Here is a 15,084-nt window from a genome sequence, read left to right on the forward strand (position 1 = left end):
AGTCCACTTTACTAAAGTCTGATCCCGAGTTCCAACAGTCGGTGTCAGAGTGTCCCACTTCCACAGAGAGGCTTTAATGAGTTCAGTTTTTTGCTGTTTGTTCTGATGGGGCTGCTGGGATATTGTGTTTTTTTATAAGCTGATAGCAAATTGCAGTCCAAGTCTTCTTCTGTCCTATTCTCAGCTGGCACCAACCACAACGTAGAGATCTTATTAAGGAATATATTATACTACTTAATGCAATTCATTTCAGTGTATCATAGCAGACCTGTCTGTGAGAGATTACAAAAGAAGAGTTATCATTCTGAATGTAATTTCCCTTTAAAGTGAACCTCAGTGTATCAATTCTGGCAAAGTTATTAAAGGATTAAAGGCAGCATATGACTCCTTTTATATCCAAACACCTTGTTAAATAGAACATTTTCATGCACCTGCACAAACATTCATCAAAACTATGGATGCACGATATTGGATTTTTTGCTAATATCCGATAAGCCGATATTTTACAACTCATTGAGCTGATTACTGATACCAATATTTTTTTTCCATACACCTAATTGCAGAGATCATCAATTCTCTTCTTTTTTTTTTTTTTTTGTTATTGAGAAATATGGCGAACTTACAATGACAGATCAACACCGGAAGTCACAAAAGCAAAGACATGTATAATGAGTGACTATTACAACGGAATACTGTGCATCCCAAGTATTGAAGTACAAAAATGACAATACAACAAGCCATAATTTCCTTTTTTCAATTTTTCAGTGAGCATAGAGAAAAAACAGAAAACAAAACACGACAAATCTCCCCCAAAAATATCTATATATATAGTAATAATGTTATCAATTCTCTTTTGTATTGAAATTAGCATACAGTTTTATGGTGATACTCTTATCACATTTGTTATGTAGTATTCATTTCTTGTGCAAAATAAGAAAAATACTAATACTTAAAACTGCATATTTATTTATGACAATTGCTTTCAAACTAAATTCATACAAAAACATACATCCTACTTAAAACTTGGATGACGCTCTCCCTGAGACAATCATAACAATACCCTCAACCAGGGCAAATTTGGCCAATTTCACATTTGACATAGTAAGTAAACCTAACCTCTGTTCACAGGGAACATGTGAGAGGTGCAACTGTACAGCAATTAAACCCAAATTAAATCAAATGGTTTACTCTTTGACAGTAAATGTGTCTAAATTAGTCAGCTACATGTACCTTACAGACTGCTGCTTAAATTCAAACATGAGCCCAACATGTGTGCATCAGCCCATTATTTTATCAGTTAATTATATTGGCTGATATCAGCATGTTGCCGATAACAGATAGTTCATTTTAAAGCCAATATCGGCCAATACGATAATGTGCATCCCTAATCATAACGTGTGTTTTTTCTTCATAAGTGACAAAAACGAATTACTCTTTAGTAATTAAAGGCTTGTCTGTTGGCATAACAACCTTCAAATAATAATGCATTGTACCCAATCCTGCATGTCTGCTTTTAATATTCATAGATAAAGAAGGCTTTGAGGTCAGCTGTGTCATTCATGAGCTCAGATTGTAAAACAAAGACTTGCCCCCCCCCCCTTTAATTCACAGCTGTTTGCTGACATAATGAAGTCTTCCCCCAGCAACCACAGTCACCTTTATGTTATTCGTTTGGCCCACATCCCCTGCATTGCCGAACCTTCAGTAAGCCTGTATTATGTTGCTATGGAAATGCTTCTCAGGGCTGTCAAAAAGGTTCATTTGAGACCATTTAAGGCTTTATGCTAATGAAGCTAACCTGCTTAGGCTAATTAAACCTCTGAAAAGGAGGGATTTACACCAGAACTGTTCAGATCGAGGTTATTTTTCCAGGGCAGGTTTATATTCTCTGACTTTATTTTGGCGTCTCATGCGAGCCTGCGTACTACATCTGCACGGCACCTTAACATACCATGTTTACAATAGCTTGAAGTGAGCTTATGAATACATTATTAATGACTTCTTTGAAAGTCGCAGGGCTCACTGCTGCGAGCGTGGGAGGCGAGTTCCCTCAGTAGGAAGGAAGGATATCAGAGAGCCCCTCGTCCCCACCTTCACTGCTGAAGACATTTGAGCTACTTCTTTTTTAATCTTTCCTTTTCTCCTGCAAATATTTGAGACCTTCCTCTCTCTCTTTGGCCCTCAGCGCTCTGCAGAGTTCTCTCCTCTCTTCATATCCTTTTTTTTTTTATCCCATCTTCCTCCATCACATCTATCCCCACACGCTCATCCTGTTGTTTTTTACTCCTCTGCTCTGCTAATATCTCAAAATATGCTCTCCCCCCCTTGCATGCTCCATCCCCATCCCACCCTCTCCACACGACTGCACTCAATTCTCCAGTGTAGCCGTCAGAGTGCGTCTGGCTTTGTGTGTGTGTGTGTGTGTGTGTGTGTGTGTGTGTGTGTGTGTGTGTGTGTGTGTGTGTGTGTGTGTGTGTGTGTGTGTGTGTGTGTGTGTGTGTGTGTGTGTGTGTGTGTGTGTGTGTGTGTGTGTGTGTGTGTGTGTGTGTGTGTGTGTGTGTGTGCGCGCGCGTGCGTGTGCTAAGGTGAACACAGGGCTGGCCTATTTTTAGAAGCCGAGCCAGAGAGAAGAGGAGCAGAAATGATCCGCTTCCCTATAGTGAATGTAATCACGAAGAGCATCGAGTGCTGCAGCCCAGTTTTAAGAGTCAGAGGGATAAAGTGGGGGCAGGATGGGTTTGAAAGAGGTGCTAGTCTTCTCTCTAAATTATCATTGCTAATCTATTATAGTTGGAAACGAGCAAAACAGCCATTGTGTGAGTTTAATAATGATAGAAGCTGTGACAAGCTGGTCAAACACAGTGAGAGTTAAAAGCCACATGCTTTTATTGTGGTAGCTTCTTTCGAAGATGCTGCGTCTAGTGAAAAATAAAGACTGACTTTCTGAGACTTTAGAGCAAACAGTAAAAAACCCAAACCATGGAGTGAGAAATATTCCTCTGTACCTGAGTGCAGTTCATTTCTCTTCCCCGCTCCCTTGCTCTTCTACTCTCCTTGATTAGTTTGGAGAGTGAGAGGTGTGTGCGCGCCTGATGGCAGCGTCCCAGAGCGTGTCCGCTTACTCACTGTGCCAGACGAGTAAATGCTACTAATAGCTATCAGCACCACTTGTGAACTGTACATGTGGTTCCTCTGTTCGCTCTCCATGTCACTCTCTGTGGGAGCAACTAAAAGATGCTACATGGCAACAGATTTGACTTTTAGCTGTTTTATTTTCTTCTCTCAGACTTTGATTTCAGCCACACTCAGGGTTTAATCAGGGCTTTTTGTAGGGGGGGGGGGTGGATTGTTAAGTTGTGACTGCTGGCAGTGACAGTGCTCTAAGTACCAGGCTGTACTTGGAGGCTTTTGTTTTGGCATTAATAAGTGTTGCACTATGACGTCCTGCTCTTCAGCCTCTTGTTCCCCCTCTTTTTGGACATCAATAGATTGTCTGTGACATCAATATCCTGCTACAGTCTCTTCAAAACGGGCCTTTCATGCCCGCTAGTAATGTGTGGTCTGAAAGATTGCTTGAGTGCTGTAGGTTCTCTTTTTGCTCTTGGTCTAGTTTGCATGCTGGTGTGTGCTCAGTGACAGAATCAGAGACAGCAGCAGCAAAGATTCACTCGAGTCAGTCAGAAAGACTTGTACTGGCAGACGTCAAAGCAACCAAACCTGAAAAACAAGGAAACAAGTTGACGTTAATTTATTTCATGTCTGTGTAAAGGTCTACTTTAAATCTTACACAAAATAAATGCTTTCAGGTTCAATCGGCTCATGAACTGTGATCGTAAGACCAGAATGGAGTGGTATATCCTGCTTTTAATGCCACAATATGTTGTCTAAAACAGGGGTTCCCAAACTCTTCAGCCCGCGATCCCCAAAATATAGATGCCAAAGACTCACGACCCCCACTGTCCCTCAGAGTGATTTAATGTGGCTTCATTTAGCTGGTCTGCAGAAAATTAGCCCACCTTTATGAGCACGTGGCTGTGTTTGCTGTGCTGTTATGAATTAACCTACTGCTACTGATGCTTTTGATAATTAACTGTTCACTAACCCTAAACTTAGGAGTCATCTGGAAAGACAGAAAACTTATTACATGTTCTATTTTCTATTTTTTAAGGTTTTATTTCAAGTTTAGCAACTTTTGTTGATATTTTTTACTATAATGGGTAAAATTTACTATTTTTAGATACATTTTGTCATTCAACTTTTTTATTGCATTTGTTCTGTATTTCATTGTTCAACACAAGTTAACAAATTATATATAAGTAATACAAAACCAACAAAAAGAAGAAAAATTAATTAATACAAAAAATATAAAAAAAATAAACAAATAATAATAGTTGACAAACAAAAGAGAAGATAAAAATAAGAAAACAAGGTAATAAACAAAAATGAATGAATAATAATAATAATAATAATAATAATAAAAATAAAAATAATAATAATAATAATAATATATTTTTAGACAACTTAAAAAAACAAAACATTCTGGAAGACATCTCACAACCCCCCCATTTGTGTCTCGCGATCCACCAGGGGGTCCCCCTGACCCACACTTTGGGAACCCCTGGTCTAAAACAATAGTAGGATAATGACCAAATTTAAGATTTTATTTTTCCTTGAAGTAAATCAGAAAAAATGTGATCGTTTAGACTCTCATCTGTTAACCTGTGTACCTCCATGACTGAGATTAGCAGTCACTCACAACCAGAGCTCCAGGGGATGAAAGATGTAGAGACACAGTGATCATCCGGGTCAAAGTGGCTTGATAATCTGAGTACGTTAACCAACAACTGAGGCGGAATTATGACCCCAGTAAGAAATATGGTGATGTAGAGAGTAATGATTGAAGATAGCAAGCCCAAAAAATGCTAACATTAAAATAATATATTCCTATGGTCCTCAAAGAAGACGCTTCCAAGAGATTAATATTAGACTGTGTGAGTTTGTTAGCCCATTACCAGAGCGTCATCCAGCTTACATCCATCTCTCTAGAAATCAAGCTTGAAAAGGTAGGGTTGTCTTATAATTGGGGTCGTCATTTATGGGATCATTTGGGTAGCAATCTTAGTTTGAGCCCTTTTCAAAATCCAAGTCACAAAGTGCTTCCCAAAGGCAGGTGAATAAAAAAAGCTGGTGACAAAATCACATGTGCAAGCAAAGATCAAGAAGTATTTCGGGCCATAAAGCTCAACTAGACGTGCCTTTGTAGCAACAGCAGCATCCTCTTGAGTTTTCGTCTAGCATTTGGAACAAGGGACAACAAAACTCTGCCTGAGGATCTTTACATACCCGTCGAATCATGTGATACTAAGAGGTCAGACACAGCTTGGAGAAAGCCCAGGCAGTCTTGAGAGTGATCAGTAAAATCTTGAATTCTGAGTTCAAAAGTTTGTAGTGTTCGATCGATCAAGGAAGAATATTTTGCTCAGGGAACTCAAAGCTATGAATATTATAAATGAACCATGTGCAGCTCATAAACAGACTGTCATCCAGAGCCCTTTTTTCTCTGATTGTCATGTGTATCTCAAAATAATCCGCTCAAATATGACCATGATGTAAGAGGTGAGTGAAACAGAATACTCTTCAGCATCAGCACCGTCTGGAAGGAAAAAGATGGTTTGAAATATGTCAGGGCGCTAGGTAGATTATCCCACTACATATGATGATGTGCCATATGCTCATCTCATCAGGCCCTCTTATTTTATTCAGCGAGTGAAGTTGCCTTTAACCTGCAGAGAGAGAAAGTGTGAAAATAAGCCTCTACATGCCTAACACTGAAGTCATTCTCAAAATAATGAATAAATTAAGGAAAAGTCTGCAGAAATATTTCACAATGTTGCATAATTGTGTGTTGATTTGATTTAAGTAAGTTATTTTTTATCCAAGACAAACAATGTCCGTTGAGATTCTTCAAACCGTTTATTAGTATTCTCACTGTTACAGTTTCTTTGGTCCATTAAAATATATTCAAATTAATCCAATACAGAATCTAACAAAGTATTTAAACCAGTAAACCATGGATTACCTAATACTGACATGCACACAGTCAATTCACAATTGAGTTTTGCCTCAATTCCCATACCTGATTGCAAACACGTGAACACCTGAGCCAAGCTAAATTAATATCCATCTCAGGCTACATTTGCTGCAGAGAGGATGGAATTAATGACTGAGTCAAATCAAGGCCACAGTTGATAGACCAGATTAAGCCAATAAAATGATACCCTTCAATAACAGGCTTGAAGGCAAGCCCCTTCATGGTGACTTGCTGCTGTAGATAACATAAAACTATCCATTAGAACAGCAATTTTAGAGCTGTAGGATATGTATACCTGCGATGTCATTTTCTGTAAAGGCAAATGTCAGACTCCAAAACAGCATGACAATTTCATCTGAGTACAGCCAACAGTTATGCTGTTACATGTTATAACAATGTTATTACATTTTGCTACAATGCTATAACAATGGAATGATAACTCAATGACAAATTGAGTTATTACAGAATTATTTCAGAAATGGAATTTGCATGTGTTTAACATTGTAGGTTGGATATCCTTGCATTCAGGCTGAAAGCTCATATCTCCAAAACCACTGCTTTTCAGGAAATTCAAAAATATGTGTTTTGGAAATAAGTGAAATAACCTGACTTGGAATAAAGTAGTTAGGTAGTGATGCTAATGTAAGCTGAACAAAGTTGCATTTGAATTCTTCAAAAAGTAGAACAGGGGAAAGGTAGGTGCCAGTTTAAACATTGTCTGACAAGTTTGAGAATGAGTCAATTTGTATTTATTTTGTATCAAATTATAGCAAAAGTCATCTCAGGACACTTATCAAAGACTACATTCACACTGTTGGCAAGACTTGCTCCAATCATTTTTTTTCTTACCTTATGTGATTCAAACCTGACTTTTTAATAACAGTTTGAACATTACAAGTCCCATGAAATCAGTTTTTTTTTTTCTGAAAATATTTGGGCCACCCTCTTATGTGGGCCTAAATAAGTCAGATCTTTTGCAAAGTGGCCTCAGATGGACAGCTGGGTCGGAATGCAGGCAGCTTTAACGTCACTCTTGAGCAATACTTGTCACAGTTCTAGCTGCGTGGGCAGGAGTTCAAGTCATTTGCACACAAACAGTCATCATCCAAATTTTGACTTTCTCCTCTATTCCTCCATTTTTCTGCTGTTAAAACCATACAGCGTGTGACACATAGACAGCATAAAATATAGACGTAGCATCCGTGACGTCACCCATCTCTTTCTGAAGCGCTGTTTTGAGACCAATCGGCGGCGGCAGCCATATTGCTGCTGTCGAGTGATTGTGACATAAAGAGGCGGATTGTGAGCCTCCTAGCCAACAGCTACAGCGTTCCCGCAGTCAGCTGTGCCTCTCATTTGAAGACTCATAATCTCAATATCTTCAAACTTGTCGCGTTAGAAAAAAATTAAACCCCCCTACAGTGTATTCCGATCAAGAAATGAGCTATCCAGACTACACTGGTCTTTTGTACCAGGCTGTAAACATGTTTATTTCTGCTGTAAAGATCGGCTTTTTTGAATTGGTGTGTGTGTGGTTTCCGGTACTTCCGGAGCCAGCTTCAAGCGGCTCCTTGATGAACTGCAGTTTTTAGCACTTCCGCATTGGACTCATATTTTTAGACTGGAGGTTGCCGCTTGCTGTTTTTTACCCAACATGATTTTATCATGAACAACTACTTAGCAACAATTGGCAAAAGCAGCATAGAAAATGGTCCTTTTATGGGCAGAACCAGATTCATTGCCAACTGGATGGGCCAAGAAAGTCAACAGAGGGAGACAGGCAAAGACAGATGTGTACTATTGGCATTTATAAGTATAGTAATGATACCGCTGCATTAGAGCAATCAGCCTTTAATGATCTTCTTAGCTCCACTAATGATGATTTGTTGTGTTAGATGTAACTCATGGTCACTGCTCAGTGTATTCTTAATGTACAAACTGTGCTCTGAGAGTTGCATTAGTTTGAACTGCAGTCTTTGTATATGTCCAGGGCCCAAACTCTCCCCTCTCTGTGGTAAATCCACCCTGACCCCTAAGCCCACACACTAAAAGCCTGCTCAAGGGTCACACATAAGCCTGTGAAGTACAGAGTCGGTTAGCTACATAGAGACCTCAGATGGTCAGGGTGGCGAGACGGCGCTGAAGTGATTCTGTCTGGTGAGTGATACTGCATCGAGGCTACAGAATTGGATTGTGGGGGTTGGCCCACTAATCAATTCGCTCCACTGCGAGCCGCCAGCGGGGCGTCCACATTACATCCACAGACCGAGCCCGCTTCTGACACCACAAAGAGGAAAGCGGATATGGGTCCGTGAGTGTCTGTCGGCCCTCTCGGGTTTGTACAGGAGAGTTTTAGATGGGCAGATAGTATGACAGATTGGGTGTCTCCTGATCTGTTAATGTATCATGTAGTCCAGAGCCTGTGTACAGTAGACAGGCAGCTACATTACACAGTATTTAAATCCACTGTGTCATTTTAAATGCTCAGTGCTCTGCAGGGGAATGTGTCAAAAAGTGAAGCGTTGGAAATGTTTCAAGGTGATTTGCATATTTATATCCTGTATCCTGGCTGGTGCATGGAGCCATGCTTGATCTCCTGCTGTGCACATGTAACGCCACACTCACCTTGAAAGTTAACCCTCTGTTATTATTTTATTTCTGCTTTGTTTTGTTAAGCTCTCTCTCTTTTTTTTAAAGCTCCTGTGAGAACTTTTGAGCTAGTTATGAAACTGACTGAAATTAATATTGATGCCTCTCTAGTATGGCCCACAAAATCAAACCATGAGCATAAAGATAAAGGACTTAAAGAACTACTTACATTTAGTTATGTTCAATATCTGAAACTGCTGCCATGGGGTAGGTATCAGACAAATTGATGGACTCTGCTGAGACAGACTTATTACATTTCACATGACATGTTTGACCTTTCAAAGGAAGCAAGGTGAGACTCTATATTAGATAAACACTGCGTACACATGTGTAGGGCAAAATAAGCAGAGATAAGGGGTATCAATTTGTTTACAGGGGGGTGCCAAAACCAACACAAACCCAAAGTTACAGGAGAATTAAATTGTGAGGAAACACCTGTATACCTATTTGAAAATCAGTAAAGGTGCATTTCGATCAAGAGTTCCGGGGTCTTTCAGACCCCAAAACTACTTTACCTGGAACTAAAAGGTTCTGTGCCCCCATTGTTGTCTATGTTTCGACCGCAGGGCTGAAGACCCGGGTAGATGCAAATTAGGCCAGTGACACCACAGAAGCAGACGGACAGGCAGGTATCTCAACAGTTAGGGTGCTTCTCAAAGCTCTAAACGTCCATCCTCGCGTCTCTTCCTCGCGTCTCTTCCTCGTGTCTTAGTCCCGCCCACCAGAGGTGCGAGGAAATGAAACCAGAGGAGAGAGGAGAGAGGATATTTGTATTTAGAGAAATGAGACGTCCCCTCCTACTGTTACAAGCTGCTATATCAAGTGAATCACAGCTTCTTCTTTTGAAAAATACACACACATAAAAAAAAAAGATAGAACAAATTAAAGAAGGAGATATCAAGTGAATCACAGATGTGTGTGATATTGTGGACGACAGGCGGAATAAAAACACTGCGGTTAATCTACTAATCAGACACGTTCAGCATTCCAGGCCCTGACCCCCAAAAGCCCCGGGACTTATGAAAAGTACTACCCCCCTAGCAAGGCCTTTTTAGGGGGGAGATTATCTACCCCTGAACTAAATTTAGACCCTAGTTCCACCGGTCGAAACGCATATAGTTCAGGGTTAAAGTCCCTAGTTCCGGGGTAAAGTTCCTCCTGTCAAAAAACGCCTTAAGGCTGCTTCTTAGTTGGATGATTTAACCGCTCATATTTTTTTCTGTTATTTTTTTTCTTTGGGTTTGTTTGATTTCCTCCAGTTATTAGATTTTCTCACTATATCTAGCACTGTAGTTTTAAATATAGAATTGTAGTATGTCTCCTCACTGTATGTGCTTGTCTCCTTCCTCCATGTATACACTCATCAATATTGGCTTAAATATCTACCTGAAAGAAGGGATTGTAATGCATCCTACATGACCATATATGAAAGTTAGCTATTATATGTCATTGTCAGTGTTCGACAGTAACAGTGCTACAAATAGCATTTAGAGTCACTCGTAGCTTAACTCATGACATTTTAGGAGTAGCTTGCCCAACTTTGTCATTGACCCTCATGATTCAGGACTGGTGGTGTTCCACAGTATCCTGTTTCATTCACTGTTCACCTGTGAAATATGTCATATGAGAAATGCAGAGTGGAGATAGTCCCCAAAGCTCGGAGAGTTCATCAAGCGTGTGTTTTTACTGTGCAAAAGGCTTCATTTCAGAGTGCTCTCTTCAAGTCCTTGAGGCAGGGTTGGAAGTAGATTTTCAGGTTTTTAGATGAGTGTTTTTTCAATATTACTATAAATGTCAAACTGTTTTTGAATATTTAGAAGTAGGTGTAAATTTGAATATGTGAACAGCTTCACTACATCTCCCTGTTTTTCTCTTGCTCCTCCTCAGAACGCTGTGAACTTTGTGGACGACAGTTTCCCCCCGGGACCTCGCTCCGTCGGCTTCCCAGAGGGCGACAGCGTCCAGCAGAGAATCAAAAAGTGGCTCCGTCCCCATGAGATCAACTGCAGCAACTTCAAAGACCGGGGCGTCAAGTGGTCCGTCTTTCGCACGCCGCGGCCCTCTGACATCCTACAAGGCCTACTCGGGAACTGCTGGTGAGCTGTCAGAGCCCAATGTACCCAGACACACATTCACTCTTACAGTACTATTTTAGAGACACACAACTTACTCACAAAAGACTTTGAAAAGGTAGGAGAGTACAGGATAATTCACTTCCTAGGGCCTGGTAACAAGAATAGCTAAAGATACCCAAAGTCAGAAGACATTTTTCAGTCGGTTCAGTCCCTGTGAAAGGTCAGCCGGATATAACACAGTCAACAGAAAACATTACACACCGCTGTGGTTTTTTGTCTGAGTCTGCTTCAGATGAATTCTGCAGCCTAAAGCTAGCAGAGACAGAGATGGAGACAGTGACAGAGAGGCGGTGAAACAGTAAGTAAAGAAAGAGGAGGCGAGAAACTGAAAAATTGGAAGGCAGAGCGTTAAATGAAAGAAGGGAGCTGGGTGTAGTTGGACAGATGCACAGATACACCTGACAGGGAGATTATTCACAGAGCTGCAAGTCTGGACACACACTTTATCTCTCTGCCCTTGTTCTGTGTGTCCTTTTGGGTGTGTGTGTGTGTGTGTGCTGCCATCCACCAACAAGAGTCACTCACAAAGTTGTCTCAACACAACTTTTCGCTCCATCGCCAGCGCACACGGCTTATCAAAAATAACCCTCCCCTGAGCCGAATCCTCTCACTCACGACAGGATGTAACCCTAATTCATGTGTTTCTCTCTCACACACACACATACATACACACGCACTCTTGTCCTAATAAACCAGCCAACAAACCCAGCTCCCCCCAGCCAGCCAATGGCAGTAGAAGAAAGTAGTGCTGCTCGCCCTTGTCCTTGACTACAGCTCCAACACAAGCTGACATCAGAGTCACATAATGACAGGGCTAATTGGATTTTTATTTGATTTTATTGTAGCTGATTGGTTTTTCATCAGAGGGCTGAAAGGGCTGATCGCCCTCGCTCAACTGACACTTTAACAGATGGAATATGGCTATAATGATACACATTTCCAAGTGCACACAAAAGAGTTTCGGTCTTTAAACCCCAGCAGTGTTAACACACATTGACGGCTGTAATGAAAGGGATTATTACTGTCATCTGTGGACAGAGTGGAAGTTCTACTTGGGGAAAAGTAGCTACTGAGTTGGTTAAATCTGAGTTGACTCATCATAAAGAGCATAAAATACAGAGTAAAATCAGCAATGAGTCAGCACCATACAGGCAAGTATCTCTGAACCCATAGGCTATTTTTGACGATGTATATCTCTGGGAATGATTGCCAGCTTCTCCGTATTTCCGGTTTAGCCAGCAGTTAGCAATAAATGTCAATCCAATTAGCAACTTTAGAAGCAACTGTGTCCACATTCAGAGCAAAAATAATTTCACCCCTCAAGATATGTCTGCATAATAATAATAATAATAATAACAATAATACCTTTATTTGTATAGCACTTTTCAATACAAGTAACAAAGTGCTTCACAAAAATAATAAAAACACAATAAAAGCAGAGAAGCAATAAAAGCATACAGACGGTAAAAGCAGAGATACAACGTTAAAGATTAAAATAAATTCACAAAATAAAAGCTTTACTATAAAAGTGTGTCTTGAGTAGTGAAATAAAATGAGGGACTGACTCTGCAAGTCTGATTTCCTCTGGCAGGCCGTTCCACAGTTGGGGGGCTTTGACAGCAAAGGCCCTGTCCCCTTTAGTTTTTAGTCTAGACCGTGGAGCAGCAAGCAGAGCACTGCCAGTCAGAGGATCTCAGACTGCGTCCCGGTTTATTGGGGGATAAAAGCTCAGCTATGTATTGAGGGGCGAGTCCATGTTGTGCTTTCAAAGTGATTAAAAGTATCTTAAAATCGATCCTAAAAACAACAGTGTAGGGATGCTAAAATTGGGGTGATATGGGAAAATCTTGTAGTTCCAGTTAAAAGCCGAGCTGCTGCATTTTGAACTGTCTGAAGTCGGTGGATTGATTTTTGGTTGAGAAAGGAGTATAGTGAGTTGCAGTAGTCAAGGCGGGAGGAAATAAAAGCGTGAATGAGTTTTTCTAAGTTTTTGGGTGACACAATGGACTTTACCTTTGAAATGTCTCTGAACTGATAAAAACAGGACTGGAAAACTTTCTTGATCTGTGGCTCAAAACATAAGTCCTGGTCAAAGATGGCTCCAAGATTCCTTGCTGATGTTTTGAAGGGGATTGCTAAATGATCTAGGTTGGGCATGATGAGGGTTCGTTTTGCTGCTGGGCCAATTAGAATGATTTCTGATTTATTGTTATTGAGTAGAAGGAAGTAGTCTGCCATCCATGATTTTATTTCTTCACCATTTCTTGGTTATCACACCTGGAGTAGTCACCAGTCATCTGTTTCTGTAAGTCTCAGTTTTGCTGTAAATAGTAGGTAACACAGAAGCTTCACTCTGGCTCACTTCAGCAGCATGAACCCGACAACAGGTCTTAAATTTGCTGAAATTAATTTGTCCTCAAAAGGAGAAGAAGGCAATTAATAAAAAATGTAAATTATGAGTCTGCAATCAAAGATTAGAGTGAGCATGCCGATATTATTTCTGGCAGACCTCGACATTTTTTAGCTGTGTTATCACTTTTGTTTGATCACTTTGTACACTTTCAAATGAACTAATCTTCACTTTTAAATATATTCTTTTTAAGTTGGACTCTGTTGTCCCAAGATGCGTGTGTCCCCATGTGAGGAATTAGCATTTTCAGATGTTTAAGGATTTTTGAATAACTAATTTCACTTTCAAGCTAATTAGCAGAGGCGAGTCGGTTTGTCTTTGCTGCGGGGTGAATTAAATGTTATAGGGAGGCAACCAGAAGGCATAGATGCTCAGCTCATCAAATGTGCTTGATTATTAAAGAGTGCAAATATAAGTACAAAAACTACCTTTCATAAGTATATCAAGAACCCTGCGGAAAAAGGTGTTTTTAATTTAATATCATCAGTCTCGCTGCTTTTTGTTCTTTTCTCTGACAGTGTCTGTCAGTCCACATACCCAACTTCATCCTCTGCTTGTCTTCTTGTTTGACTAAAGCAGATATCCATTCATCTGCCCACCTGTCTGTCACAATCAGCTGGTCATTCATGTCTTTTCATCTCCCATTTGTTTCACTGCTCGATTCAGATTGTCTTTGTTTCAGTCACATCTCGTTCATTCACCCATCTGTCCCGCCTGATCTGGTGTTTCATTTTCCAATTCAATGAGTTTTATTCTCTTCCCCCCCTCAGGTTTCTGAGTGCGCTGGCAGTGTTGGCGGAGCGTCCAGAGCTGGTAGAGAGGGTGATGATCACCAGGACCATCTGTACAGAGGGGGCTTACCAGGTTCGGTTGTGCAAAGACGGGACGTGGACGACCGTACTGGTTGATGACATGCTGCCCTGTGACGACTACGGCTACCTCCTGTTCTCTCAGGTCAGGAAAAGAGGGAATGTATAGACACTTTCATACAAAAAGAGGCTCTGGGGACCCTGCAGAATGAAAATAGAGATGGAAATAAAATGTATGTATTAAAGGTGACATATCATGCAAAATCGACTTTTTAATGGTTCTCTACCTGAAATATGTGTCCCTGGCATGTCTACAAACCCCCCGAGAATGAAAAAAATCCATTCTGCCCCTTTTTTGATTTCTGCACCTTTCTATAAATGTGTGTGAAACGAGCCGTTTCAGACTTCCGTGTTTTTGTTACGTCACAACAATATCCGGTCTGTCACGGAGTCAGAGCTTGGAGCTTGTTCAGCCCATAGACTGTATAAAATAATACTGAATCCCTCCCCCGTTTTTCATTCCCTGCACAAATGTGTGCTAACAAGGAGCTTAGGAGGGAGGCGTGCTAGTTGTAGGCTGTCTTAATAAACACAAAGGTCAGTTTTACTCCCCACGTCTGCAGATTTGAAGATCTAGTGGATGATTTTTATTTATCATGGATAAGTGCTAGCGCTAGTTAGCATAGCCACATAGCTACATGTCGTAGCTGTAGCTGTGTACCAAGACACACGTCGACATACTGATAAATAAAACAATAAGAAACACAGAATCTGTGACCAATGGTTCAGAAAGGTCCTGCTGCAGGCACCTCTCCATCAGGATCAGATTCTGGATCAAATTCAGAGGGTTGAAGTAATGCGATCTGTGAGCAGCCGTGTATATTCAGCCAACATGTAAACATTAGATCAACGTTCTGGAGAGCCGAGGCCACATCCACTTCCTGAGGGGGCGTGGTCAGAGGGAAAACACGCTGTTCTGAGTAGGTCTAA

At 40.7% G+C, this 15,084-nt stretch overlaps 1 protein-coding gene across 1 annotated transcript in view; it reads left to right on the forward strand.

The window, feature by feature from the left end:
• The window catches only part of capn15 (calpain 15), a 64,782-nt gene that overhangs the window by 21,670 nt on the left and 28,028 nt on the right, over positions 1-15,084 (forward strand). Inside the window, exons 4-5 of the mRNA XM_034708409.1 lie at positions 10,628-10,836; positions 14,056-14,239. Of these exons, the coding sequence (XP_034564300.1) occupies positions 10,628-10,836; positions 14,056-14,239 (393 nt within the window). The remainder of the gene's footprint in view (positions 1-10,627; positions 10,837-14,055; positions 14,240-15,084) is intronic.

The sequence above is a fragment of the Notolabrus celidotus genome, chromosome 18 (genome assembly GCF_009762535.1).
Source record: "Notolabrus celidotus isolate fNotCel1 chromosome 18, fNotCel1.pri, whole genome shotgun sequence".
Classification (NCBI taxonomy): Eukaryota; Metazoa; Chordata; class Actinopteri; order Labriformes; family Labridae; genus Notolabrus; species Notolabrus celidotus.